Below are 26,735 nucleotides of genomic sequence, written 5' to 3'. Positions count from 1 at the left end.
CAAGGACCTGCCCTTGGACAAACGTGCAAAAATTGCTGACTCCGTCGCGGATGCCTATGGAAGCTTATGCAACGTCGCGGAAGCGTACACGGGTACATCAAGTGCAACAGTGAGTCCTCCTACTATTACGTATGAGGCCCGGTTTTCAAGTCTAGAGAAGACTCTTGCAATTGTGCTTCAAAAGTTCGCCTCTCTGGAAATCAATCAAGTGTCGCAAGGACGAGAACGATCAAGGTCGAAATTACGATTTAAATCTCGCTCGCACTCCAGAAGTCGCCGTCATCCAGGAAGTGAAGTGTGTTGGTATCGTTAGAAGTTCGGCAATGACGCGCGAAAGTGTGAGAAACCATGCAAGTTTGATAGTGCGGAAAACGCTTTGGGAAGTCGTTAATGTTGGCCGATGACATATCTCTCAGTAAATCGCGCCGACTTTTCGTGACAGATGAATCTTCCAGGACCAGGTTCCTCATTGACACAGGTGCGGATCTATGCGTGGTTTCGCGAATACAACTTCCTGAACCTCGTGCAAAATCATCGTATGAACTTTTCGCGGGCAACAGAACCATCATCGGTTTGCGCCGTCAATTCACCTGGAGATTCGTCATCGCCGACGTCGAGAAACCTATCATCGGTGCTGACTTCCTGGCACACTATGGACTCCTGGTGGACCTTCAAAAACAACGTCTCCTTGACCAAGCAACTCATTTTACCTCCCACGGAGAGGTGATTGAGTGCGAGGTTCCCAGTATTAAAACCGTCACTGGGAGGTCACATTTTCACGATCTTCTTCAACGGTTTCCTGAGAAAACACGTCCAGATGGAACCACAAGGACTGTCCAGCACTCTACGAGACATCACATCCTGACAACACCCGGACCACCTGTGGCGTAGAAACCACGACGACTTGCGCCTGACAAACTAAAAATTGCCAAGACTGATTTTGCAACTCTGGTCAAATTGGGTATCGCTCAACCATCCAAAGCTTCCTGGTCATCACCACTTCACATGGTTCCAAAAAAAGGGGATGAGTGGAGACCATGTGGCGACTATCGTGCCGTCAACGCGATGACCTACCCTGATAGGTATCCGATGAGACACATTTAGGATTTCTCGCACGCTCTTCAAGGTAAAAGTCTATTTTCAACAATTGACCTTATTCGAGCTTTCAACCAGATTCCTGTCGCCGAAGAAGACATTCCAAAGACCGCAATCACCACGCCCTTTGGACTATTCAAGTTTAAATTCATGACCTTCAGATTGCGAAATGCAGCACAGACGTTCAAACGCTTCATGGATGAAGTACTCCAAGGTTTAGACTTCTGCTACGTCTACATTGACGACATCTTGATCGCATCTGCAACACCTGAGGAACACATGCAGCACCTGGAAATCATCTTTGACAGACTAAAGAAGTATGGGGTCAATCCAGCCAAGTGTGCGTTTGGCCAGCTTAAGGTCAAATTTCTCGGCTACTTGGTTTCTCCTGCAGGAACCAGACCGATGCCTGACAAAGTCGACGCCATTCGTGCCTATTATCGCCCGGAAACAGTTAAGCAACTACGTCAGTTCCTTGGAATGCTTAATTTTTACAGGCGTTTCCTTCCGAATGCTGCTAAGGTCCAGTCACCACTCAACGACATGCTACAAGGAAACTCAAAGGGGAAGGCTCCAGTACATTGGACATCCGACTCCATCAAGGCCTTCGAAGCAAGCAAGAAAAGTCTAGCTGAGGCTACTCTGCTTGCTCATCGCGATTCTGATGTACCATTGGCTATCTTCTGCGATGGTTCCGACTTCGCCGTAGGAGCTTCATTACAACAACTGGTCGATGGCAGCTGGCAGCCCTTGAATTTCTTTTCCAAGAAGCTGAGTCCTGCTGAAACAAAATATGGAGCATACGATCGTGAGCTTCTCGTGATCTACTTGGCCATCAAGCAGTTCAGACACATGGTGGAAGGAAGATCCTTCACGATATACACTGATCACAAGCCGATCACCTATGCCTTCCAAAAGAAGAGTGATCAGTGTTCTCCACGACATTTCCGCCATCTTGAATTCATCAGTCAATTCACGACTGACATCCGCAAACATCTCTGGAGAGGACAATGTCGTAGCAGATGCTCTTTCACGCATCTCTGAAGTTGAAGCTGTTTTCGACTACACAGCTCTTGCAGCCGCCCAAAGCGATGATGAGGAGCTAAAGGTCATCTTGGAAAATACAGCATCTTCCCTGCAATTAAAGCTGATCCGGATTCCCGATGCAGATGTTTCATTTTTCTGTGATGTTTCTACGAGGTCAGCACGACCCTTTGTTACAGAAAAATTCCGGAAGGCAGCCTTCAACACCATCCACCATCTCTCACATCCTGGAGTAAAATCGACAGTCAAACTCGTAACCCAGCGTTCCGTTTGGCCGTCGATTAAAAGTGACTGCAGGAATTGGGCTCGCAACTGCATTGAGTGCCAGAAATCCAAGGTATCCCGTCACGTCTCATCACCTGTCGGCAGCTTCGCACCACCGTCAACCCGATTCAAGCATGTCCACCTCGACATTCTTATCATGCCTTCTTCAGAAGGTAAACGATACTGTCTCACCATGGTAGACAGATTCACTAGGTGTCAAGAGCTGTACCCATGGAGAACCAGGAGGCTGAAACTGTTGCTCGAGCATTCTACAACACATGGATTGCTCGGTTCGGAACTCCACTGAGGATCACCACCGATCAAGGACGTCAATTCGAGTCGCACTTGTTTAAACAATTGAATTGTTTACTAGTTACAATTCACCTACGCACAACAGCCTATCATCCGTCTGCAAATGGTATGGTAGAACGACTTCACCGACAGCTGAAAGCAGCATTCATGTGCCATCAAAACAATAGATGGACTGAAGTGCTGCCAACTGTGCTGCTTCGAATCCGAGGAGCTTGGAAAGATGACATCTAATCAACATTAGCTGACTTGATGTACGGTCACTCCCTTCGCCTTCCTGGCGAGTTTCTTGGAGCCAACAGCAGCATCAACGACACTCTCGATCCAGCTGGTTTTGTAGTTGTACTTCGACAACTACGGGACATCAAGCCAACTGGAGGCTCTCGTCATGGATCTAAGAGGATATTTGTCTTCAAGGATCTTGCAACAACCGAGCAAGTCCTTGTCAGACATAATGCACCGAAACAACCACTTCAGCAACCATACGATGGCCCCTTCAAGGTCGTAAAAAGGTTCGAGAAGACCTTCCTCGTCAGCATCAATGGTCGTGACATTAATGTCTCGATAGATCGCCTGAAGTCAGCTTACGTTTTGGCTAATGATCCTGAGGCCATTGTCCAATCATCTCGAGATACCAGCATCCAGGAGGATGCACCTTCTAAGCAGATAGCAACACCAGAACAAGAGCAGAATTCGATACCACACTCTACAAGATCTGACAGACGCGTACGGTTCCCTGATCGCCTACAGGATGGTTTTTCGTAATCGTTAACCACTAGCAGGGGGGTACTGTAGCGGTAGCGCAATATTTTATTGGAAATTGTATTTGTTTAAATTTGAATTTATATTAATATTTCTGTAAAATATTTACACTCTACACATTTAGACACTTGTCAATTACTTGTTAATTGAGTTTTAACAATCCATTAGTTTAGGGTAAAATTCAATGCATTCCTATTTCGCAATTGTAGTCTAGTCTACAAGACTACTTAATAGGTTTTTAATGTGTCTCCTATTGTTACGTTCAACATGCTCTAGTATTGTAAATGAGATGATTTAATCCTCATTTACCTTAACATAATTTTAATGAGTTTTTAGAGTATAAGAAGGGTGTACCTTATGTACATCGGCAGTTCATTCCCAAGTTTCATTCGAAGTACACCGACCGAATTTTCACTTGACATACATTCGTCTTGTCAAATTTATATAACAAGTTAATTAAATAAATCGTTATATTTAGTGTTACTATTCCGTTGCTGTCATTGAGATTAACCTATCCCACACACGTATATTTTTATATCGGCGGTAACTCATTTTTAAGGGTGGAAACTACCCCTTCAGTTTTAAGGGATGAAAATTCAATATCTTTTATTAAATTTCTTGGATTTGCTAGAAACTGGTTACTCGGGGGTTTTTGGGGTCGCTGATTACGAAAATGAATTCATATTTTTAAAATTCAAAATGGCGGATCTAATATGGCGGACGAATTTGTTAAAAATTCATTGAATTCGCTTGAAACATGTCACTCGGGGGTTTTTGGGGTCGCTGATTACGAATCTGAAGTCAGATTTTCAGAATGCACAACGGCGGATCCAATATAATTATTTTGTAGCCTTAAAAAGACTGATTCAATTAATTTATTAACTGTCAGTTTGATTTCACACGCTTGAATTTACTTTGAACTGTCTCCAGTTTTAGTAATCGTTGTAACGATGTAAATCGTTACTTATATTGGTTGGTATCTGTCAGCGTTTTCGCCCCTCTTGATCTATCAGCTGTTTAGTTTTTCGTGTCAACGTGCCATGAACATGTGTTCTGGCGGTTTTTCTGCGTGAGGATGTGCGCATGTTTGTGCCGCCTAAAGGCCCGATTGTCAGCGTCGTTATCTAGGTTTTCCGGGGAGCTGCCGCCAAATCGTCCAGGGAGAAGGATGGAGCGATAGGGGTGACGAGGAAAAGGGATATCGCGCCCCTCTTAACTGATTAGGAGATCTAGGGGAAGTTGGCGTCAATAGTCAGTCGATTTTGGATCGTATTAAGAGGAAGACCCTTTCGCGGGATTCATAATTTATTGTCGCGTTATACGCTTGATTATTCTTTAAATAGTTGTATGTTTTAAATAAATCTTTATTCGTTGTTAACTAAATGTGTGTTATTTGGTGTTATCATATTTTGTGTTTATCATCGTCAGTCAACGTCGTCTTAGTGTCGGCATTTCAACGTTGCTGAGTTCTTTGATAATTAATCTTGTTCTGGGATCATCAATGCACCGATGGTTCGACTTGGTTGGAATCTCCCTTTGGTATTTTTCAGCGTAATTTAAGATAAGTATTTAGCGTTCGATTAATGTGGACGGTGCAAGCGGGTTTTTCATAACGCGCGAAAGTCCATCATTATAATTGGCATCCCTTGTGGGGACGCTTTTGACCAAGCATAAAAAACAAGATCATTTTTGTGTTGTGTTTTGTCATCGAGGAGAAAATTCCTGTTTTGTCAGCGTGTGTGACGGTTAAAAATTTCGCGCGGTCGTGTGCCGGTAATGGTGTCGCGAGGCATAATTTCAGTGTACATTGATTATTGGAAATAATCAATCAATTTCTCGAACTAAAAAAAAAGGAAGTAAAAATTAACTGTAATATTTAATATAATTTTCATATTGTTCGTGGAGCGTCAGTGAATTTTTTTTATGTGTGCCGGTGAATTTCGGCGTCCTTTTAAAAGTTAATTCTCAACATGTGCTCGGATATGACGTCATGCGTATGACGTTGCGCGAACAGTAGTCAGCTGGGAGTTTAAAGTCAGCGTGAAAGAAAAAGATTTTTAAATATTGTCTGCAGATAATTTTCTATTTTCGAGGGTAAATTTATTGAGAAGTGAAAGTGTTCGAGAATATAATTTGAAATAAATGTCAAGTTGCGAGTATTTTTTATGAGTTTTCTATCGTTGAATTGAATTTGGATTTATTTTATTATTTATTATTTTACCGAGTGTGATTAGAGCGAGTATTAGAATTTATATCCTCGACTTATAACACACTCTGTCAGTGAAATGAATTGAGTAGTGTAGCGCCATATATGAGTTCTTAGAATTCTCAGCGTTTTCCTTTTGAACTACGTGAAGATCCTTTTCAGAGTTAATCGACCAGTGTGTTTAAATTTTTTCTATTATTTCAGTGAGTGTGGATCTGGATTTTAAGAAAGAATTTGTCAGCGTCAAATTAATTTTTTTTTTTCCTCGTTCGCGAATTTACAAACCTTGTCAGGTGACAAGTGAGATTATTCTCAATTCTCGAAGAGATTATTTATTGAGAGAGTTTCATTTTTGAGAAAAGTGAAATTAAGCGATTATAATTGCCGCGTGATTTAGTGTGAGTCAGCGTTCGGTGAATTAATTCGTTTTAAGGTGTTAATTTTTCTTTCTTTCTCTAATAATAATAAAAGAAAAAAAAGAAAATTATTTTTTTAATTTTTTTTATTAATTTGACACTTGTTCGCGACGGACAAAACTTTTTTTTGTGTCGTAAACGTTTGGAAAATGTTTTATTGGACGTGATTTAGTGTTGCGGGTGCAACATTTATCAGAGACTATTTTTTTTATATACGAAAAAAGCGTGTTTCTTGTTAGCGTCCAATTTCATTTGGAATAAATTAATGAATTAATTATTCATTCATTTTGTTTTGGAATTTTATTTTGGGGACTGATTAGAGAATTCTTTTTTATCAATGAAAATCTTTTCTCTCTTACTCTTATTATATTTTGTGTATTCGGTAAATCGGTACGAGGAAATCAGCGTAATTCAGTGACAACTCAATTGTTTTTAGAAAACGGAAAGAGTTGTATGAGTGCCGCGATTTAGTATCAGGGAATTTTTTTTTTATTAAGAGTGTTTTCTGTTATTGTCAGCGTTAGTATTTGATCGGGAAAAGTGGATAATTTTCCGGAATTAGTTTCGTTATCGCGAAGAGTGAAAAATTTGTTTTCATCGACAATGGAGGTATATCAGCGTCACTTCGCGAAACTTTTGGAAAATCCGAATATCAGCACAAATTGGCAATCGATAACGCGTATGCCTATCAGTGACGTCGTGAGAGAACTGATGAGTCATAATGTGAGCACATTAGGTACGGTGCAGGTATTGCGCGAGCGTTTATTGCGTGTCCGGGCAAGACTAGTTTATGGCGAAATAGTTTTTGTTCCGTGGATTAAAAAATTTGATGCTAGCGATTCGGATGAAGTTTTTCTGGTGGAGGCTATGCCGGATCTAAATAGATTACCGGTACCGGAAGTGGATTTGACAACCGATCAAATTGACGCGAATGACGAAGTGGAGGTGAATCAAGGCGATGACGTGGCGAGCTGCGTGGATTATAACACCGGGTTAGATCAGCAGATACTAACGACTAGTGAGTCAGCGGGTATGACTCCAGCCATAATATCAGCGGCTAATACGGCTGTTAGCAGTGCGGTGTCTAAAGTAACGACAGTAGCGCCGACGGTGACAAGTGGAACGTCCGGGACGTCTCCAACAGTAACTTGGGCATTACCGAGCTCTGGTGTGGCTACGCCTAGTTTTGTACCACCTATAGGGAGGTTTAGTCAATTCGACAGTCGAATGTGCTATCTCCCCCATAACGGTACGGTGTTTACTTATAATACTAATACCGAGGTTAATTGGGCGCCGCGGCCTCCCGAACAAAATAGTCAGCGTCAGGGACAAGCGTTACGGAACTCAGCGTCGGCTCCGCCTATGCAGGGTACCGATAGTAACCTAGGTTCAGGTACGGTACCTAAAGTTTCACAACCACAAAACTCATTCAGCGAACCTCCATTAAGTTTCCCAGATCAGTGTCATGATCGCGTGTCCGGTCTGGTCAACGATATTAAAAAGGTTTTAGACCCGCCTGAGAGAGAAGAGTGGGTAAAGAGGGGTAGAAGGGACGAAGCTAAGTCTTATGGTGGGGGCCATGTCGGAAATACAGAGGCAAATTTTAATTCTCGGGAAAATAGCGGTAATTCAATGCGAGGCCATCATGACTCACTTTTGAACTTGTCTTCGGATGAGTCAGGATCGGAAGACGAATATGGCCCAGACCAGGCCCAATATGGGCAGGGACCGGGTACGCGTGAAATCTCAGGTGCGCGCGCAGCTAGGCTTTTAAAGAGCTGGAATTTGAAATTTTCAGCGTCGGATAAAGAAGATCCGGGCGAATTTAAATTCGCGTGCAGGACTGTAGAGAATGTTATCAAATTTGCGACCAAGAGTTATTAGCGGCAATCCCTAGCGTTTTATTAAATTCAGCAAGTCGTTGGTATCATGTCACCAGAAGAGAAATTAGATCGTGACGAGTTTTCAAAAAGTTATTCTTAAGAGAATTCAGCGGTGCTATCGACGAAGAGGATTTGTGGGAAGAATTAAAAGCGCGCACTCAGGCTAAAGGAGAGCAAATTTCTTCTTATTTAACCAGTCTTCGTTTAATTTCGCAACAATTTAAGCGTCCGATTTCAGCGTCTAAAATGTTGAAGATCGTGTTTCGAGGGTTGACACCGGAGTACCGCCGATTCGTAGCAACTTATGATAACATTTCGCTTAGCGAATTGGAAAAAATTTTGCATCGCTACGAACGTGTTCGTGACATAGATAAGCATTATGCCCCACCTCCACCTAAAGATAAAATGAGAGTACCTTCAGCAGCTCCTTCTGGAGCAAATAAGGCGCATAAAATAGACGCGTTATTAGATACGTCAGCGTCTGAGTCCGAAGAAGAAAGTAGTACTCCCAAACCCCCCAAGAAGAAAAAGAGTAAGAAGCAGTCACCAAAGAGAATGAGATCGAGTGATAATGTTAGCGAACCTGTGGTTGAAGCGTTTATGACAGATGAGACGCCATCTAGAGGAACAAATTTAGTACAGCCTAAATCTGTTCAATCAGCGCAAGGTGTTCCCAATAGTGGACCGCCTCGACCCCAGGTTGGCCATAATTTTGGGCAGAAGCGTGGCCCTCAGTGGGGACCTAAAACTGATACTGGTCAATCAGCGTCAGGTCAGCGTCCGTACTTTGCCCCCTGTAGTGTGTGTCAGGTGGTCGGCCACCGAGCTTCAGCGTGTCCGATGAGGGTGTGTTTTGCGTGCAATCAGGCAGGTCATTTTGCAGCGCAATGTCCAAATAAGGGACAGCCCCAACAAAGTGTTGACAGTTGTCTAGTATGTGGTACCCGTGGGACAGTGTTTTCACAATGTCCGAACTGTGCCGCGTTCAGACAGTGGGTGGAAAACTGTCAAGGGGGGGGACCCAACGACCCTCCCCCCCGTTAGCGAATCAGCCTCGTTAGTCAGCGCTCCATTCGTTAAAAATGATTGTTTTCTGCGGGTGAAATTAATGGAGTATTCAGAACCAAGTAACGATTCGGGAAGTAGTCAAGGTAATGTTCAGGGGTCTGAACAGTGTGTAATTAGCGCCGATTTTGCGACTAGTCAGGACGTGTGTCGTGAACAACGTCCAGAGTTACTAGTGAACGATGTTCAGGGGTCTGAACACAATGTTCGAAACAGCAAAAGTGCGACTAATGAGGACATCTGTAGGGTACAGAGTCCTCAACTGCTGGTGAATCATGTTCACAGGTGTGAACAGAGAATTCCCAGCAATATTATTGCGACTAGTGAGGACGCGTGCCGCGGACAACGTCCAGAAACACTAGTGAACGATGTTCAGAGGTCTGAACACAATGTTCTAAACAGCAATAATATTCCGACTAGGGAGGCCGTGTGTTGTGAACAACGTCCAGAAACTAGTCCCAACAAGTCTCAGAGGTCTGAGCAAAGTTTGTGTAGAGAGTGTATTAGAGATGTTGGCGAATTAGCGGGTGATTTAATCAGCGTCTTGAAGATTCCGGATGAATTAGAGAGTCCAAGTGTTAGTGGAGCTCCAAGTGTTGATCGAGAATCAGCACGTCTAGTCCAGGAGGGGGTAGGAACTGCAGATGGTGCAGTTGAATCCCCAATCATCGACGAGACGGATTTCGGGAGTATCAGCGACAACAGACGTTTCTTTAAAGTATTTTTAGCGGATCAACCGTATTTAGCGTTGTTTGATCCGGGAGCGACAGTGTCAGTTGTAGGTCCCAAACTCGCGCAAAAATTCAAGGATCGTTTAGTAGGCATGAAGTCAGCAATATATAGTGCTATAGGCGGATCCACCAAGTCTCTTGGAAAGTTGAAGTTATGGTTGACTGTTGATGGTTGCACCAACTCTTTTGAGTTGATAGCCATCGACTCTTTGTCCCATGATTTGTTGCTTGGTAATGATTTTTGTAAAGAAATGGACATTGAGGTCCAATTAGGTAAAGGTTTATGGAGAGTCAGTGGCCGCGAATGGTATAAATTCGCGGAGAATAGAAATGAGCGTCTGGGCGGCACAATTTACGCAGAGTGTGCGGGTATTTGTGATTCGACGTCTGATCAGCGTCAAGAAGTCCAGAGGTTAGTAGACGAATTAGTTTTATCCCAAACGGTTGAGCACGGGATGACAACTCATACTGAGTATCATATCAGCGTTTTGGACTCGACGCCGATGAAACATTGGCCTCGGAGCATGTCAGCGATGATGTTACATCAGTTGATTAAAAAAATTAACGCGCTTTATTGTTCTAATACGGTAGATCGTATAAAGCGTTTGGATGCGTTGCGCGTTTTAGAAGTAAAATTTATTGAACCTTCATCAGTGTCGGCTTACGACTTGAAGTCCAATAATATTCGTCGCACCGTTAATGCGCTCTTATTCGACTTAAAGCGTTTCATTCCTCCTCGTCTTGGGTTGTCATAATCAATGTCAGCGTCCAGAGAGAGTGAGTCTCTGCTGGAGGACCTTCGGTTCCTAGAGAACCAATAAGCCAGTTGGCCAGAGGAATTGGCCCAAGTACCGCGAGCCCAATTTGCGGAGGAGCGACAAATGAATTTTTCTTTACAATATTAGATGAATTTCTCTGTAAAGTACTATTTTCGGAATTCAGCGTTTCGTTTCGTTTTGGGTTTTATCGGCGATAATAGCAGGCTATTATCGGCCTAGGGAAGGGGTTTGTAACGATGTAAATCGTTACTTATATTGGTTGGTATCTGTCAGCGTTTTTGCCCCTCTTGATCTATCAGCTGTTTAGTTTTTCGTGTCAACGTGCCATGAACATGTGTTCTGGCGGTTTTTCTGCGTGAGGATGTGCGCATGTTTGTGCCGCCTAAAGGCCCGATTGTCAGCGTCGTTATCTAGGTTTTCCGGGGAGCTGCCGCCAAATCGTCCAGGGAGAAGGATGGAGCGATAGGGGTGACGAGGAAAAGGGATATCGCGCTCCTCTTAACTGATTAGGAGATTTAGGGGAAGTTGGCGTCAATAGTCAGTCGATTTTGGATCGTATTAAGAGGAAGACCCTTTCGCGGGATTCATAATTTATTGTCGCGTTATACGCTTGATTATTCTTTAAATAGTTGTATGTTTTAAATAAATCTTTATTCGTTGTTAACTAAATGTGTGTTATTTGGTGTTATCATATTTTGTGTTTATCATCGTCAGTCAACGTCGTCTTACAAGTCGGCATTTCAACGTTGCTGAGTTCTTTGATAATTAATCTTGTTCTGGGATCATCAATGCACCGATGGTTCGACTTAGTTGGAATCTCCCTTTGGTATTTTTCAGCGTAATTTAAGATAAGTATTTAGCGTTCGATTAATGTGGACGGTGCAAGCGGGTTTTTCATAACGCGCGAAAGTCCATCATTATATCGTTTTTCCCTGACTGCCAGTACTTAACAGCTTTATGTTTATAATTATCTTCAATGACATCTTGAGAAGACGTCTGCTAAACTGATTCTTCATTTAAAATCTGCTCAATATCCATTAAAAAATCATTATTTTCATCTTCTATGGCACACGGGTCTGAAACTTGCATTGCATCTTTAAAATGCAATGATTTGTAAGTTTCCATGAAGAAAGTATTATTTATAGAATCTTTTATCAAGTTTTCAATATAAGAACGTAAAACTTTTTCCTCATCAGTTATTACGCTTTCTGGATCATGTGCTTGTTTATCGAAACCATTTTGTAACATCGTTTGAATATTCTTTGGATTTATTAATCAAAGATGCAATTGCTTAATTTTTTATACTTACAATGCAAAGAAACTGAACAACCCCTGGCGGAATAAAATCACTCAACGTCCACTTTGTAAAGTAGACATTGAGTGCACATTAGGTAGAAACTTGGTAATTCGCAAAAATAAATGTTAAAATGACAAAATATGAAAAAATTTGAGTTGCAAAAGGTAAATAAATATCCAAAGACTCAATTCTAGTAATAATTGCGTTAAATAAACCATTAAATATTAAAAAATTAATATAAATTGTGCAAAGTAACTTGTCATGCTTACATTCCATTGGTTTTTTTAAAAATATTTTCAATAAATTAATGTGAAATGACGTAGAACTTTACACATAATTTTAAAAAATTGTTAAATTCGTCAAATTTATGTATTTTTGAGGTAAATTAATTAATAATAATAAAAATTATATTTAATTTCAATAGTGTTGTGAAATACTATAGAAACTGAATTACCGACCACATGTGATAATAAAAATTTCCCTTTCACGGTAAGTAAAGTTATAGTTATGCATAAATACGTGGTTAAATTAATCATTCCTAGGGCTAAACTATGTGCAAATTACAGCCCGATCCGATCAACTTTTTTTCACTTAGTTCGCTACAGGAATTTTACCCCATTTATAATATATAGTCGTGTCCTGGCATCAACTTAAATTAACGATCATCATGTCATATTCAATTCAAAATCTATATTCCAGCAGAAGCATATTCAAGGTGACTATAGTGACATCTAAGTATTTATGCGTAACTATAACTTTACTTACCGTGAAATCGAACTTTTTATTATCACATGTGGTCGGTAATACAATTTCTATAGTATTTCACAACACTACTGAGATGAAATATAATTTTTATTATTATTAATTAATTAACCTCAAAAATACATCAATTTGATGAATTTAACCATTTTTTAAAATTATGTGTAAAGTTCTACGTCATTTTACATTAATTTATTGGAAATATTAAAAAAACCAATATAATGTAAACATGCGACAAGTTACTTTGCACAATTTATATTAATTTTTTAATATTTAATGCTTTATTTAACGCAATTATTACTAGAATTGAGTCTCTGGATATTTATTTACCTTTTGCAACTCAAATTTTTTCATATTTTGTCATTTTAACATTTATTTTTGCGAATTACCAAGTTTCTGCCCAATGTCCACTCAATGTCTACTATACAAAGTGGACGTTGAGTGATTTTTGTTCCGCCAGGTTTCCCTTGTAATCTTGATTAATTTTTGATTAATTAATTGATTTTTAATAATTTTGTTTATATATTTAACATCGTTAAAAATCAAGGTTACTATATTAAAAAACGTTAATTAACAATACAACCAGATATATTGGATACATAAAAATTTCTTTTTACATTTTTACACTTTTTTGAGTATCGTATAAAGTATTTAGCTTCTTTATGTAGGATTCTGGATCTGAAATGACAGCCGATGGTTTTGTTCCTTCCACGTTTACAACATTTATTCTCTTTTGAGATTTTTTTAAATTTTCTGCATGCTTTTTCTTTTCATCTATAATATTGGCTCTGAATGGCTCCTAAAAAATTGAAAAAATTCAATGAAGTATTGTTTTTTTCTTAATTAATATTTATGTAGAAAAATTTTTCAAGTGATCTAAGTTCAAAATTTATTAAGTTGGCAGAAAGTACTTTTAAGAAGGAGGGAAATTTTACCTAGCTAAAATTATTAAATTTTAAGGAAAAATATATATTTACATTTAAACCATCCTACTGGAAAAACCAATATGGGATTCCACATGGAAACCTATATGAAGGTTCTCATATAAAAGCACACCGGAATTTTTGATAGGGTTTTGTCTAGGAAACGATATGAAATCCCTTATGGATGCCCATCTGGAATTCCATGTAAAATTCCACATAGAACTCCATATAGGATCTAATATGAAATCACACATGAAATTTTTTATTTAAAGAAATAAAATTTTTCAAAATTTGACATTTAACCTAATAATATTTTAATTTACTTGGAAACATTTCTACATTATGGAGTGACAACAAAATTTTGTCAGATTTTTTGTACCTCTTATCGTTTTCGAGATATCCAAAAAAATTTATTTTTCAAAATGTCAAATTTTGTAAGTCATGCATTCTATGTATGTGGTATTACTATATGAAATCACACTTGGAAACCCATAAGAGATTCCAAGCAAATTCTGACACCAAATCCTGTCCGAAATTCCGGTGTGCTTTTATATGGGAACCATCATGAATTCCTACATGGAATCTAATATAGGTTTCCATGTGGAATTCCATGCTCAGGCGGTGAAACGCCTTGACTTACAGAAAAAACCTGAACTCAAAATGGGTTCAATCAGAGACACTGTAACCACAAGTTGTAATAGATTAAAAATAGGGGGGGATATTTTGAAAAACGTCTTTGACCCGCCTTTTCCAACCTTCCTACTTATAGTTACGGTGAAGAGATTTTAGTTAAATATGAATGTTAATTAAAATAAGTTTTTACTTTTTCTTTTGAGTCTTTGTGAATATTTTTAATGTTTCCATAGTGATTCGTAATTGTTGCAACATCTTTTCCTAATTTACGTTGTATCTGATGTTCTGCGACCCTTTGCGCCCAAGGACCCATTTCTCCTTTCATTGCAGCGTTTAAAATTATCTAAATATAAATAATATTTTAATTATTAATTAATTAGACTTACAAATAACAGAATTTAATAAATTTCACATTTATTTTTGAATTAAAAATAAATTCCTTATCAATTTATCAAAATATTTCGAAATCCCACAGAATAACAAATTAACAGGTACTTATAACACAATTAATATTAGTTATTAATTATTTACTGCTTTAATTATTACATTTCCTATATAAAGCGGTTCTATTCGTCGAAGACAAATGAGAATTTTAGCCTTTATTTTGAGCCATCTTAGGGCGGTCAGAGCTACCCAACCGTTGAAATGAGTTAATGTTAGTACAAGACGCTGTTGGACCGATAAAGGGCTGCGACAATTGAGATGTAATACTTTGATCCTCAGCCGGTCCCATCGTGGTCTCATAAACCACCTCATAACCCGGTTTCCCGGCTGAAAAAACTTGTACAAGAAAATGTACAAGTTCTTGTTCAGGTTTCATGTACAAGTACTTTTACATGAACAGGTTTATGTTCTTGTACAAGAACATTTGTATAAAAAATGTTTTTGAAAAAAATTTTAAATTATGAATTTTCCTATCTATAGAATGGATAGAAATTCATTAACTAAGGTAAATACACCAGTAATCGTCACCTTCAGCCGAATTGGCAGCTTTAATTGTTTATTAAAAAATGTTAAACGTTATTTCTAAGGTAATAATTAGTATTTACGAGTAAAGTAAAGTATAAAGAAGCATAATTACCTTATGATTTTCATAAATTTTATTATTGTTAATAATTATTTATAAATGAAGTTCGTAAAACGCAAATGTGTTAGTAATCGGCAGGGATGAAAATTGATTGCCTTAGTGATCGTCGAGTGAAAACACTAGTAATCAGCAATAATATTAAAATATGAAAACAAACTTTTTAAGTTTATTTTCTTATATTATAGTATAATTATAGCAATTATTATTGATTAAATGAACTATTTTAAAGGTGATGCCCCTAAATATTTTAATAAACAGTAGTCAGTTATAATTGAAAATAATTATTTTTAAATTTATTTTCGTACTTAGAATCACAATTTTTTTTAATGATTACATTTTAATATAATTAGAATTAGGCACATTTAATAAAAATCATCATTTTTAAACATATCTAATTTTGACGACTTTTAAAACAAAATCGAATCAAAAAACAATTATCTATTGTCAACAAAAAGAACACAGAATCAGCAGATCACACAGTGATCATATAAAATTCAAAATTTTTTAAAATATGTACCCATTTTTTCCCGACTTTTAAGGCAAAGTCGTCTAAAACAGGAATTCATTAATAACGTCTACGTTTAACTTTAACACTATTAAAATATTTGCAAACATTAATAGTAGGTTTTTTTCAGAAGAAAAAAAGCGTAATAAATATTTATAAATATGTTTATAACATATAATGTTAATAAACTGTTCATGGCTATTTTTTTCTTCTTATTCTTCTGCAAGTTTCGCGCGTTTTCCTTTAGTTGCTGCCTTCATTCCTTTCTTTTCTATCTTCATCATCAATATTTTTTTTTCTCTTTTTTTACTCTTCTCTTCTCGCTTTGCTTCCAAAGCAACTTTATTTTCTTGTGCTTTTCTTACTCTTTCTTTCTTTTTCTCTTCTGTTTGCAGTTGTAGTAAATGTTTTTCCTCTTCTTTCTTTTTATGGTATGTAACCCATTCTTCGCCCGCAATTACTGAACATGACTTTTCTTCTTGATGCCTACTTTTTGACATTTAAGTAAGTCCACGTCAGAAATATCAGAATCTGCAAGTGGTTCTTCGATTTTAATGATACTTGGTAAAATTATAGCTTTATATAAGAGCAATGTGTAAGTAAAAGGAATTTTTAAAATATCTAAAATTGTAGGAGTTATATCACTTTTAATTTTGATACTGCATTTTTTTCTTTCCTTTATATCTCGGTCAATTTTCAACCGATTTTGATGAATCAAAAACAATTTTTTTAAGAAAATTAAGTATTTTCAGAATATTTTAAAATAAAAATAAAATTTTGTTATTTAAATAGAAAAAAGTAAAAAACAAAATTTCTTTTAGATTTTTTTTCAATTTCGACCTCTTTTTATTAATTTTCTAATAATATTCCGTTTTATTTGATCTTTAATTTAAAAAAAATTCATCCTGTAGACTTTTTTAGATCTCGTGATATAGTTCTTTAAATATCCACATCTCAAGAAAACTAGGATCCAGATTTATGTTTCTACTTTCATTTGTTTTATAATATTATTGTTACAAACTAGAAATTTTCGCGTAATAATGTTTTTATTTTTAAATTATTTAAATCAGAAACAAGACGAAGGTTCTTCCTTCCAACTTTCTTATGTGATTTCTTTTGTAAGGAATTGAAGCAACGCGGAAACATTGTAATGTATAAAAATACTAATCCATGTAATAACTGAAAAACATGTCTTTATTAGAATTATTAATGTTATAAAAAATAATAAAATTTAAAGCAGAAAAACTAATAATAAAAAGATAATAATAATCTACCTGTGCACCTAAATGCAAACAAAATTTATGAAAACTTTAATATTAATATTACACATAAGATAATACAATATTACAAAAGGTTAACTAAACAAATAGTTATTCATAACCATAAAAAATTTCAACAAACAAATGAAAGTAATGATAGAAGCAAGTCCTGCGGTTTTCAAATTGATGAAGATTTATAATACTTAAAGAACTATATCACGAGATCTAAAAAAGTCTCCAGGATGAATTTTTTTTAAATTAAAGATTAAATAAAACGGAATATTATTAGAAAATTAAAAATTAAAAAAAAGAGGTCGAAATTGAAAAAAAAATCTGAAAGAAATTTTGTTTTTTACTTTTTTCTATTTAAATAACAAAATTTTATTTTTATTTTAAAATATTCTGAAAATAATTAATTTTCTGAAAAAAATCGTTTTTGATTCATCAAAATCGGTTGAAAATTGACCGAGATATAAAGGAAAGAAAAAAATGCAGTATCAAAATTAAAAGTGATATAACTCCTACAATTTTAGATATTTTAAAAATTCCTTTTACTTACACATTGCTCTTATATAAAGCTATAATTTTACCAAGTATCATTAAAATCGAAGAACCATTTGCGGATTCTGATATTTCTGACGTGGACTTAGACATTTTCTTTTTATTTTTAATTTCTGGACTAGGCCAAGGCAGTGCTTTCTTAAATGGAGATGGTATATCTCTATTATTTACAATATTCAGATTGTTTTTACTATCTTCTTCTTTCTCAGAACATTCCAAATCTGGAATGTTACTTATATCCTGATTTGAAATTGTAGTCGTGTTGGTTGATTGGATGTGTGTGTCGATTATAATTACAGGAGGCATTTCATCCGTATTAATTTCATCCATCATCATCAACATTTCACAGTTTTGAAGGTCGATATCAAAAATTGGATCTACATCTTCCTGAGTTATTTCGTTTTCAATTCTTCCTGCCTGAAATTCAACTTATTTTGAAATACTTTTTTCTGGAGATGAGGTTTCTTCACTATCTTCAAAATTAGATGAAGCATCTGCTCCATTCTCTTCAATGTCGCTAATTTTTATTTTTAGGGACAACCAAAAGTAAAACATGCTTTTATCTTTGACATTGCCATACCATGAAGTGCCTGATGATTTAAATAAATTAACTTTTGAGATAGGTAAATGATTTTCAATAAATTCCAGGTGGTTCTTAACATCCTCTATGTCCAACATTGATGAATTAGCAGATTTACGGGGCTGAAGCAACTTTGTGTAATCCACTGAATCTGCAGAAAATGAATGCAACCCGCATGATCTAAAACCGTGTTGTAAAGACTGCTGTAAATTGCAATTCTTAAAGGTTACTTCCAATAAAGGAGCGAAATTTTTTCGCGTTGATCGCTGACCGCCATTTTCCATTCGCCAATTATGAACAGTTTTTTTCCATTGTTTTTTTAATGGACTGAACACATCTACATCCATTGGCCGAAGAATATGAGTGGCATTAGAATGTTAAGCTACAAGAATAACATTATTTTTACGGCTGAAATTACTAACACTCATTGTAAGATGGGAAGTGTGCCCATCCAGATATAAAACAACAGGCAGAGGGATATTGTTGCTCAAAATCCTCGGGTGAAAAATATTCGAGAGATACTAGTAAAAAGTTTCACCAGTCATCCACCCATTATCGGAGACTCCAAGACCCCATTTTTTTTGTATTGATGCAGCTATTTCTGCAGGAACTCTTTTATACGAGAATATTATCATCGGAGGTGCCAATTCGCCTGCTGCATTACCTGTTACCAAGGTAGTAAGACATTCTTTTTCGTTGCAATTAATAAAATTATAGACAGCCTTCTCACTTTTCCTAACTAAAACCTGAGCACCTTCTGGACACAGAAAGAAGGCTGTTTCGTCGCAGTTAAAAATCCTACGGGGATCAAAAAGAATAGACAATAGATTATTTGAGTCCTACCTGGCCTACCATTTGGAAAAAGAGAAGATTTACCCAATTCCCATAAAAGCATTTCTACGCTGTCCAAAAGTTGCTCCTTGGTCACTGGAAAACCTAATGCTGCAACATCAAACATCCACTGCACAAGTTGATAAACTTCTGATCATCTGCTACTGATAATATTGACACAGGTCCCATTTTGCGTTCAACGGGAACTTTTCCACGATGTTTATCAGACAAAGTTGACCTAGGAACTCTATACAACTTGCTAGCAGCAAGTTCCATTTTTGACAGCGTCTAGGGCAGAAAGCATTTGCTGCTCCGAATATTGTAGTTTCTTCGCCATTTCTATAATAAATAAATAAATTTAAAAAATAAAAAAATTTTTTAAAATTAATAAAATAAATAATTTAAAAAATTATATAAAATCAAAAATATGAAATTATAAACAAATTTTTAATATAATAAAAAATAATAATATTTTGTTAATGTTAAATATAATATTAACAAAAATATTTTTCATTATTTATTTTTTAAGTACATTTAATAATGCTTCATTTTAAATTGATTAACTAAGAAATACTACATATAACCTACATGTTTTAGTTTTCGACAGCCTCCTGCTTTAGTAATCGTCATTAAAAACAATATAAAATAACTTTCATTTTATCCAATTTTCGGTTGACGATAACTAATATCTATTAATATTATAATATACAAAATTTATTTTTACACTGGTAACAAAGGTTTTTAACATCACTCAATAAACAAAGTTAGTTATTTCTGTACTTTCAAATTTTCAGTTATCGTCATTTCTGACGATTACTGACACACGGTGAAATTAGTGTTTTAGTGATCGTTTTCCTTAATAATAAAATAAAAATTTAAATATTAACTCATTTTTTCTTAAATCCATCAATAGTAGTTCTATTACTTTATGATAAAAACATAAACTTACCTTTCAATTCACTTTACACAACTAATTACAAGTTGTTTTGAACATGTCATTTACCTAAGCAGAACTTTAAGAAATGCCGTTGATCTAGTCAGTACATGGCCTTGTCATGAACAAATATACTCTCTTAATTGAAAATTCACTATTTACACGACGAATTTGTATCCTTTCGATGCCGAAAGGTTTGATTTTATCAAAACACACAATTAATAACACCCCTGTAGGCAAAAAACCATGTTCGTTTTAAAAACGTTTTAAGGACGTTCTTAGAACGTTTCATGTCCGCCAAATAATGTTCTGGAACATTTTAAGAACATGGATGTTCAAATAATGTTCCAGAACATTATTTGGTGGACATGAAACGTTCTAAAAACGTTCCAAAAACGTTTTTAGAACGAACATGATTATTTGCCCACAGGGACAGGAAACTTACACAAATCTTATTTTCTACAATGTAATGTACTACCTGCTGATTACTAATACACTGACGATCACTAGTGCATTTACCTTAGTTTGTCGCGTCGCGGTGGTGGAGTTCTGATCGCAGTGAATAATAATTTTCCTAGCTCTTTTATACCTATTGACTGTAATATTGTGGAAATGATATTTGTTCGAGTTAAGATATATGGTACATGGCATATTGTCGGTGCAGTTTATATTCCACCCAATTCTAATATTAATAGAGAATTCTTTTATACTGTTGAAATTATTCGTAATAATATGCCTGTATTCATAATCAAAAATTCATATTTATTTTTATTTTTATATTTATAATATGAGCATTCCCTTGATGAAGACATGTGGCTGTCACCACAGTTAACACAATGTGCAGTGCGGTTTGGATTGGGACAATCCTCCTTAACAAGATTCTCCGCACAGAATTAGGACCTAAAGTGAGCCAAGCAACACTGTGTACGAAAATACCTGAATCGTTGGTACTTATAACATCGCTGCGGGGGAGTGATGGTCAGTGTCAAATTAAAGAGGGATCGAGAAATAAAAATCGAGACTGGAATCGACACCCTAGAGAAAATCAATTGAATTTGCCCCGACAGATCACCCTCTGGAGTAGTACGTCTGCGGATGGAGATTACATTCCGTATAACTTCGCTCTCCATTCTGTGACAGATCACCTGAGACAAATCTAAATCGATGTCATGAGCCAACACCTTCCTACGGACTAGAAATATGTATACAGGTTGTACCCGCGGGGTCATACACCGTTTGTATCCGCTTGATTCTTTCAAGGAATCAAGCAAAAGGTTAGCAAGTGTCCAGGTGGAGGAAGTCACTCGTAGTTTATTGACTCCATTAACCACGACCACTCGATCAGGGTCGCTAACTCGAAAAAGTTAACGAAAAAAAAATAGTCAGTGATAGCGATCCTATTATATTTGTCAATATTCTGATTTGGAATGGTCGTACTAACACTGTAAAAGGAGGAGGGGCATCAGGCTGGAATCTAGCGTCAACTGTATATGATGGATTGTTCCACATAAGATCGTAAGGAGATGTAATGGCCTGATCAGAAGGAGATTGTAAAACAGATTTAGATGAAACCCGAATATCATCCTGAATGATAGTTACCTGCTCCAGGAATCAGATTTACATGGGGGTGAATCTGAAGGGTTGGGTCAATTGCAATTTCTGTCAAGTAGTTGATGTCAGCTGTTGACTCGTCCTCAAGTAATGCTGCGCTTCTTTCACCTTTTTCGGTTTTTCCTTTAAGTCCAGTTTGTATAATTCGTGTCCTTCATCTTCTTTTAGCAGGTTGTGAATTTTCAGGTGGAAAGTCTGAAGTCCGCATCGTCGGATTGTTCTTAATTAATTTCTTCCTGATTGTCTTCTTCTTCTGGCTCGTTGCATTTTATTATGAATTTTAGTGAAGATCTACTTTGATGGAATCCGATAGTATCCTTGACTGTACTCGTGAAATCTCTTCGACTGAAAAAACATCTCTAGATTGTTGATTTGGCGTGTTTCCGAGTCTGCTTGTGAATTTATTATCTTTGGAGATTACTACTTTTTTCGGAATTTACCTACACTATATGTGCCTTGGACTCCAAACATAGACGTCGAAATGGGACGCCATAAGACGTCTAGGTTGCAGACGTCGAAATTGGAGTCTATTGGACGTCTAAATCGTAGACAAAATTGAACTCTATTGAAAATTTCTTTTAGGATTCCTTAAAGGATACCTATATAAATAACTCTATAAGACATCTATTATCCTGATTTCTGTAGTACCGCCCCCCGCGGTGAGAAATTAGTATATTAATTGATGTCTTAGACCAGCTATTCGATTTTTAATTCGACAAAAAGTGTAGATTAGACAACACTTATTTTACACCCCGGGTGGATTGGGTAAACCGAGTTAGGACCGAATTGGGTTACGATTCGGTTACGTTTCGGTTCCTTGTAAAATATATTTAGAACAAATTTTTTTTACGGTTACGGTTTTTTCGCCAAACCGAATTGAGCTTAAGTTACCACCAATTCTTTTCGCTTACTCACAATTATTTTTTTTACTGGGTTCTTAAAAACACATTTAAATTAACGTCTATTTTTAATTAATCTAGATCAAATTTAGACCTAGACCTGTTCTCAACGTCTTAGATGACGGATAGAATTCCGATTAAACCTTTCATTTCTCGCTGGGAACTGTATCCCAGAAAAATTTCTTGTTGAGAACGTTGTTCAAATATCCGATACCAGGTACAAGGATTTTTAATAAGGATGTATGTCAAACACTATACTATTATCTTTGTAGTTTATCTTCCCCACTGAGATTAAATTTGTCAGAAGATCTAATATGTATAGCGCATAACCTAGTTTTAATGTTTTTCTGTTTCTTTCCGTGATTAGTTCTGTCTTTGTTATACCTTTGCTCAATCTCTCCAAGTGTGCACTACTGGCAAGATTTAACTTTTGTTTTTCGCTATCACAATTAAAATATATGCAACACTTTACATCACTACACATATCCATATGGGACGTGCAGTTACGTTCTACGCACAATTAGTCTCCCTGTCCTCTTTATTTTCCTTGTATTGTTTATTAAAAGCACTTTTATATTTGGATTTTGTAACAATCATCGCGTTTTATAAGGATCTTTGATTTGTGTCTTTCCTCCCTGGCAGATTGTATGATGCGAATGCTCCACGAAGTTCGCGGAGCATTCGTGGAACACGAGGTTGAGATATTTATTCTGTCTAAAATGTATAAAAAATGATGAAATCGATAGAATAATTATTAAAATCAATAAGTTTTACGCAGGGTTCGAGGATCCAAGTACATTCTCTTAAACCTAAATACAACAAATAACTTATCCTAATACAAAAATAACTCCTTATCCTAACGCAAATCTTACAAACTATCTTTATTACTACGCGTCCGCCAGTGCGAGGGCTTCTGTTTACAGTTCTTTTTGTCAAAATTTGGCTTCGTCACCCTTAACGCCCACCCTATATGCTTTATCTCATCCAAACTTCATACATTACTCCTTACACCCTTTTTACTCTTCTCCTTTCATCGATCTTTCACCCTGCCCATTTTCATCAAAAATCCATGTTACTCTAACATCCACTCTATACCAATCATACACTTCACACTCTCTCCTTTCACACCTTTCTAACACATGCTCCCAATCCTCCACTTCATACCCGCATACTCTGCACAATCTCTCTTCCCTTTCCATTCAGTACCTGCATTCCTTCTCCCATTCGAAATCTCACCATCCTTTGCCATTTTGTCTATCTCATCATCTTTCTTAAATACTTTGGTACCCCTACTCCTTTTACCATCTTGTACCATCGGTTGTATCGTGAGTCCCATATTTTTGCCCACCTTTCTCTTCTGTCCTTCTCCTTCCAACCCGTACCACCCTTTACCGTATTTGTTTCCCTCCTTAATGGCCCATTCCCTCGCCTAGAGGGGGGATTAATAGAAAGGGTGAAAGAATTATATACGGATGTTAAAGTAAGGGTGAAGATTGGAGAAGAAGTAAGGGAGGTTTTCTGGATGGGAAGAGGATTGCTACAGGGATGCCCGCTGAGTCCATTATTATTTAGTTTATTGATGGCGGATTTAGAAGAGAGATTGAAGAAGAGAGGAAAAGGAGAAGTGTTGGGTACAGGATGAATGTTTTCTCTACCGTATGGGATGATGTGGTGTTTGTTGGCAGAGAGTGAAAGTGGGATGAGATTGTCGATGAAAGAATTTGAGTGTTATGTGAGAGTAAAAGATTTGTGGGTAAATATAGAGAAAACGAAAATGGTGAGATTCAGGAATAGAAAGAGTGGGTTGGCGGATCAGGTAAGGAGGCTGAATGAATTTAGGTTTTTGGTTTAGATGTAATGGAGCGCATGATTTGCATGTGAGTAGTAGGGTAGAGAGAGCGGAAAAGATAATGTGTCAAGTATGGGGAATAGGAAAGAGAAGGTTTAAGAATGATTGGAAGAAGAGAATATGGTTGTTTGATGTGCTTGTATGGTCAGTGTTGTGTTATGGTGTGGAAGTATGGGGATGGAAGGAGTGGAGAAGACTAAAAAGTATGAATGAGAGGTATATGAGGTGGACGATGGGTGTAAGTGCGAGTTGTCCAGGGTACATGTTGAGAGAGGAAGTGGATAGAAATGGTGAAAAAATGTATTATTTTGTCAAAAAATTAATATATTAATCAAAAACATTGGTAAAAAAACAATTTTTTAATAAAAAAAAGTTTAAAAAAATTAATTTTAAACGGAAATATTGGTGAAAAAATGTATTATTTTATAAAAACTATTGCTAAAAACGATTCATTTTTTAATTAAAAATATTTATGAAAGAAATAATTTTTTTTTCAAAAAAAGGTGAAAGATATTAATTTTAAACGGAAATATTAGTAAAAAAAATTAATTATTTAAACAGAAATATTGATAAAAACTTGGTTTTTCATCAAAAATATCGTTAAAAAATGAATTATTTTTTCATAAATATGGCTAAAGAAAGATTAATTTTTATTTATTTATTTAATACAATAGTGAATTTTTACAGAAAATATTCATGAAAAAAATAATTGTTTTATCAAAAATATTAATTTTTTTTGATAAAATAATACATTTTTTCACAATTCTTTCCGTTTAAAATGAATTTTCTTCAACCTTTTTTTTGATAAAAAAAAATTTTCATCAATATGTTTGATTAAATAATAAAATTTTTGTAACTAATATTTTCGTTTAAAATTAATTTTTTTCACCTTCTTTATCTAAAAAAATTTTTTTTACCAATGTTTTTGAATAATATATTAATTTTTTTGACAAAATAATACATTTTTTCACCTTTTCCCTTTAAAATTAATTTTTTTCAACTTTTTTTTTGATAAAAAATTCATTTTTTTTAACAATATTCTTTATTAAAATATTAATTTTTTTGAAAAAATAATATATTTTTTTACCAATATTTCCGTTTAACAAATAAAAGTTTTGCTTTTAATAAAAGAAATATTGAAAAAATATAAAGAAAAGAAAAAGAGTGCTGCCACCTACCTTCTAAAAAGCGCGGCTGTATTGGTTATCGACAAATGTTGATAATAAACTGTAATAGATTGAAATTAATAAAAACATTAAATTTTTATAATTATTTAACAATAATCATCTTAAAATGCGTAAAACTTATTGATTTTAATAATTATTCTATCGATTTCATCATTTTTTATAAATTTTAGACAGAATTAAAATCTCAATCTCGTGTTCCAAGAATGCTCCGCGAACTTGGTGGAGCATTCGCATCATACAATCCACCAGGGCTTGTTTCTGAGTCTTCGTTGATTTTAATTCGCAGTGTTTCCAGCGATGGCAGTTCATTTTGTGATGATATAGCACATCGGAAGTTTTCATAGTCCTCCTCTTAGGACTTTACAGCTGCGCAATAATTTTTAGCATGCATAAGTAAACAGTTTTAACGATTCTAAATGATTAAAATCTCAAATTTAAAAAAAATTTTAAAGGAACTTGTACAAGAAGAATATGAACGGTTTCATATGTAAGTACTTGTACATGGAACCTGCAAAAAAATATGTACAAGAACATGTATATTTTCTTGTATACAAATATTAAATATATTTACTTGTACAAGATCTTGTACATGTTCTCACCAGAACAGGTACAAGTTCAGCTGCTGAACATGTACATTTTCTTGTACAAGATCTTGTACTTATCAACAACATTAAGGAAGGATTAAAAATGCTGCCTAACGTCTTCGCTATTTTGCATACGGATTTTCTAGGTGTCATAATTGTTCTTTATGAGCACCTCAAACCTTTACTTTCGTTTTCGAAACTAATCGCGATTACCCAGAGGTAATGGTGCATTTGGGCCCATAACCTGTTATCATAATAGTGGTGACAAAACCTCGGACAAAACAGTTGTAGAAGTGGAAAAGATTCCAGAATAATCTGAATGAATCCTTGTTGATAATATAGATCAGATAGCAAAAGGTAAATCTAAATGATAAGAAATTTGAGATTGAATCAAATATGCTGTTCATTTGGAAATGGCCCACACAAGTACAAATAGAATGATTTTACCATGCGTTAGATGCTTTCAAAAAGAGTAGACTCCGTAAGAAGAATACCTGTGAGAATCGAACACATACCATAATCTAGGCCTTGTTAATTAATAAACTATTTATAATTTGACGGTTAATAACAAAAAGCATACATGATGATTTTTATCGATAAAAAAAGAAAAAGGACGAAATAAAACAATACAGAGAATTAAGCAACACTGAGAATGCCAAAAGAACTTCTCCTGGAGTTAAAA

At 35.9% G+C, this 26,735-nt stretch overlaps 3 protein-coding genes across 3 annotated transcripts in view; 2 read left to right on the top strand and 1 right to left on the bottom strand.

Annotated features, from left to right (window-relative positions):
- The first annotated feature begins 390 nt into the window (after positions 1-390).
- On the top strand, positions 391-891 carry LOC127288912 (uncharacterized). Its single transcript, XM_051316616.1, has one exon. The coding sequence runs from the start codon at positions 391-393 to the stop codon at positions 889-891; it is 501 nt and encodes a 166-aa protein (XP_051172573.1).
- Positions 892-2,964: 2,073 nt separating this feature from the next.
- On the top strand, positions 2,965-3,477 carry LOC127288911 (uncharacterized). Its single transcript, XM_051316615.1, has one exon. It carries the CDS (start codon positions 2,965-2,967, stop codon positions 3,475-3,477), a length of 513 nt encoding a protein of 170 aa, XP_051172572.1.
- A 9,703-nt stretch (positions 3,478-13,180) lies between these two features.
- Positions 13,181-26,735, bottom strand: part of LOC127288900 (uncharacterized) — a 30,245-nt gene continuing 16,690 nt past the window's right edge. Inside the window, exons 5-6 of the mRNA XM_051316608.1 lie at positions 14,357-14,509; positions 13,181-13,409 (exon numbers count right to left, since the gene is read on the bottom strand). Of these exons, the coding sequence (XP_051172565.1) occupies positions 13,224-13,409; positions 14,357-14,509 (339 nt within the window). The 3' untranslated portion in view covers positions 13,181-13,223. The remainder of the gene's footprint in view (positions 13,410-14,356; positions 14,510-26,735) is intronic.

This window comes from Leptopilina boulardi, unplaced genomic scaffold (genome assembly GCF_019393585.1).
Source record: "Leptopilina boulardi isolate dan_hultmark-lab unplaced genomic scaffold, ZJU_Lbou_2.1 LbouV2_397, whole genome shotgun sequence".
In the NCBI taxonomy this organism is placed as follows: Eukaryota; Metazoa; Arthropoda; class Insecta; order Hymenoptera; family Figitidae; genus Leptopilina; species Leptopilina boulardi.
Note: the sequence above shows the minus strand (reverse complement) of the source record. Positions and strands in the feature narration are given on the sequence as shown.

Excerpts from the sequence above, each read along its gene's own strand:
- LOC127288912 (XM_051316616.1), top strand. The coding sequence starts at position 391 with ATGTTGGCCGATGACATATCTCTCAGTAAATCGCGCCGACTTTTCGTG.
- LOC127288911 (XM_051316615.1), top strand. The coding sequence starts at position 2,965 with ATGTACGGTCACTCCCTTCGCCTTCCTGGCGAGTTTCTTGGAGCCAAC.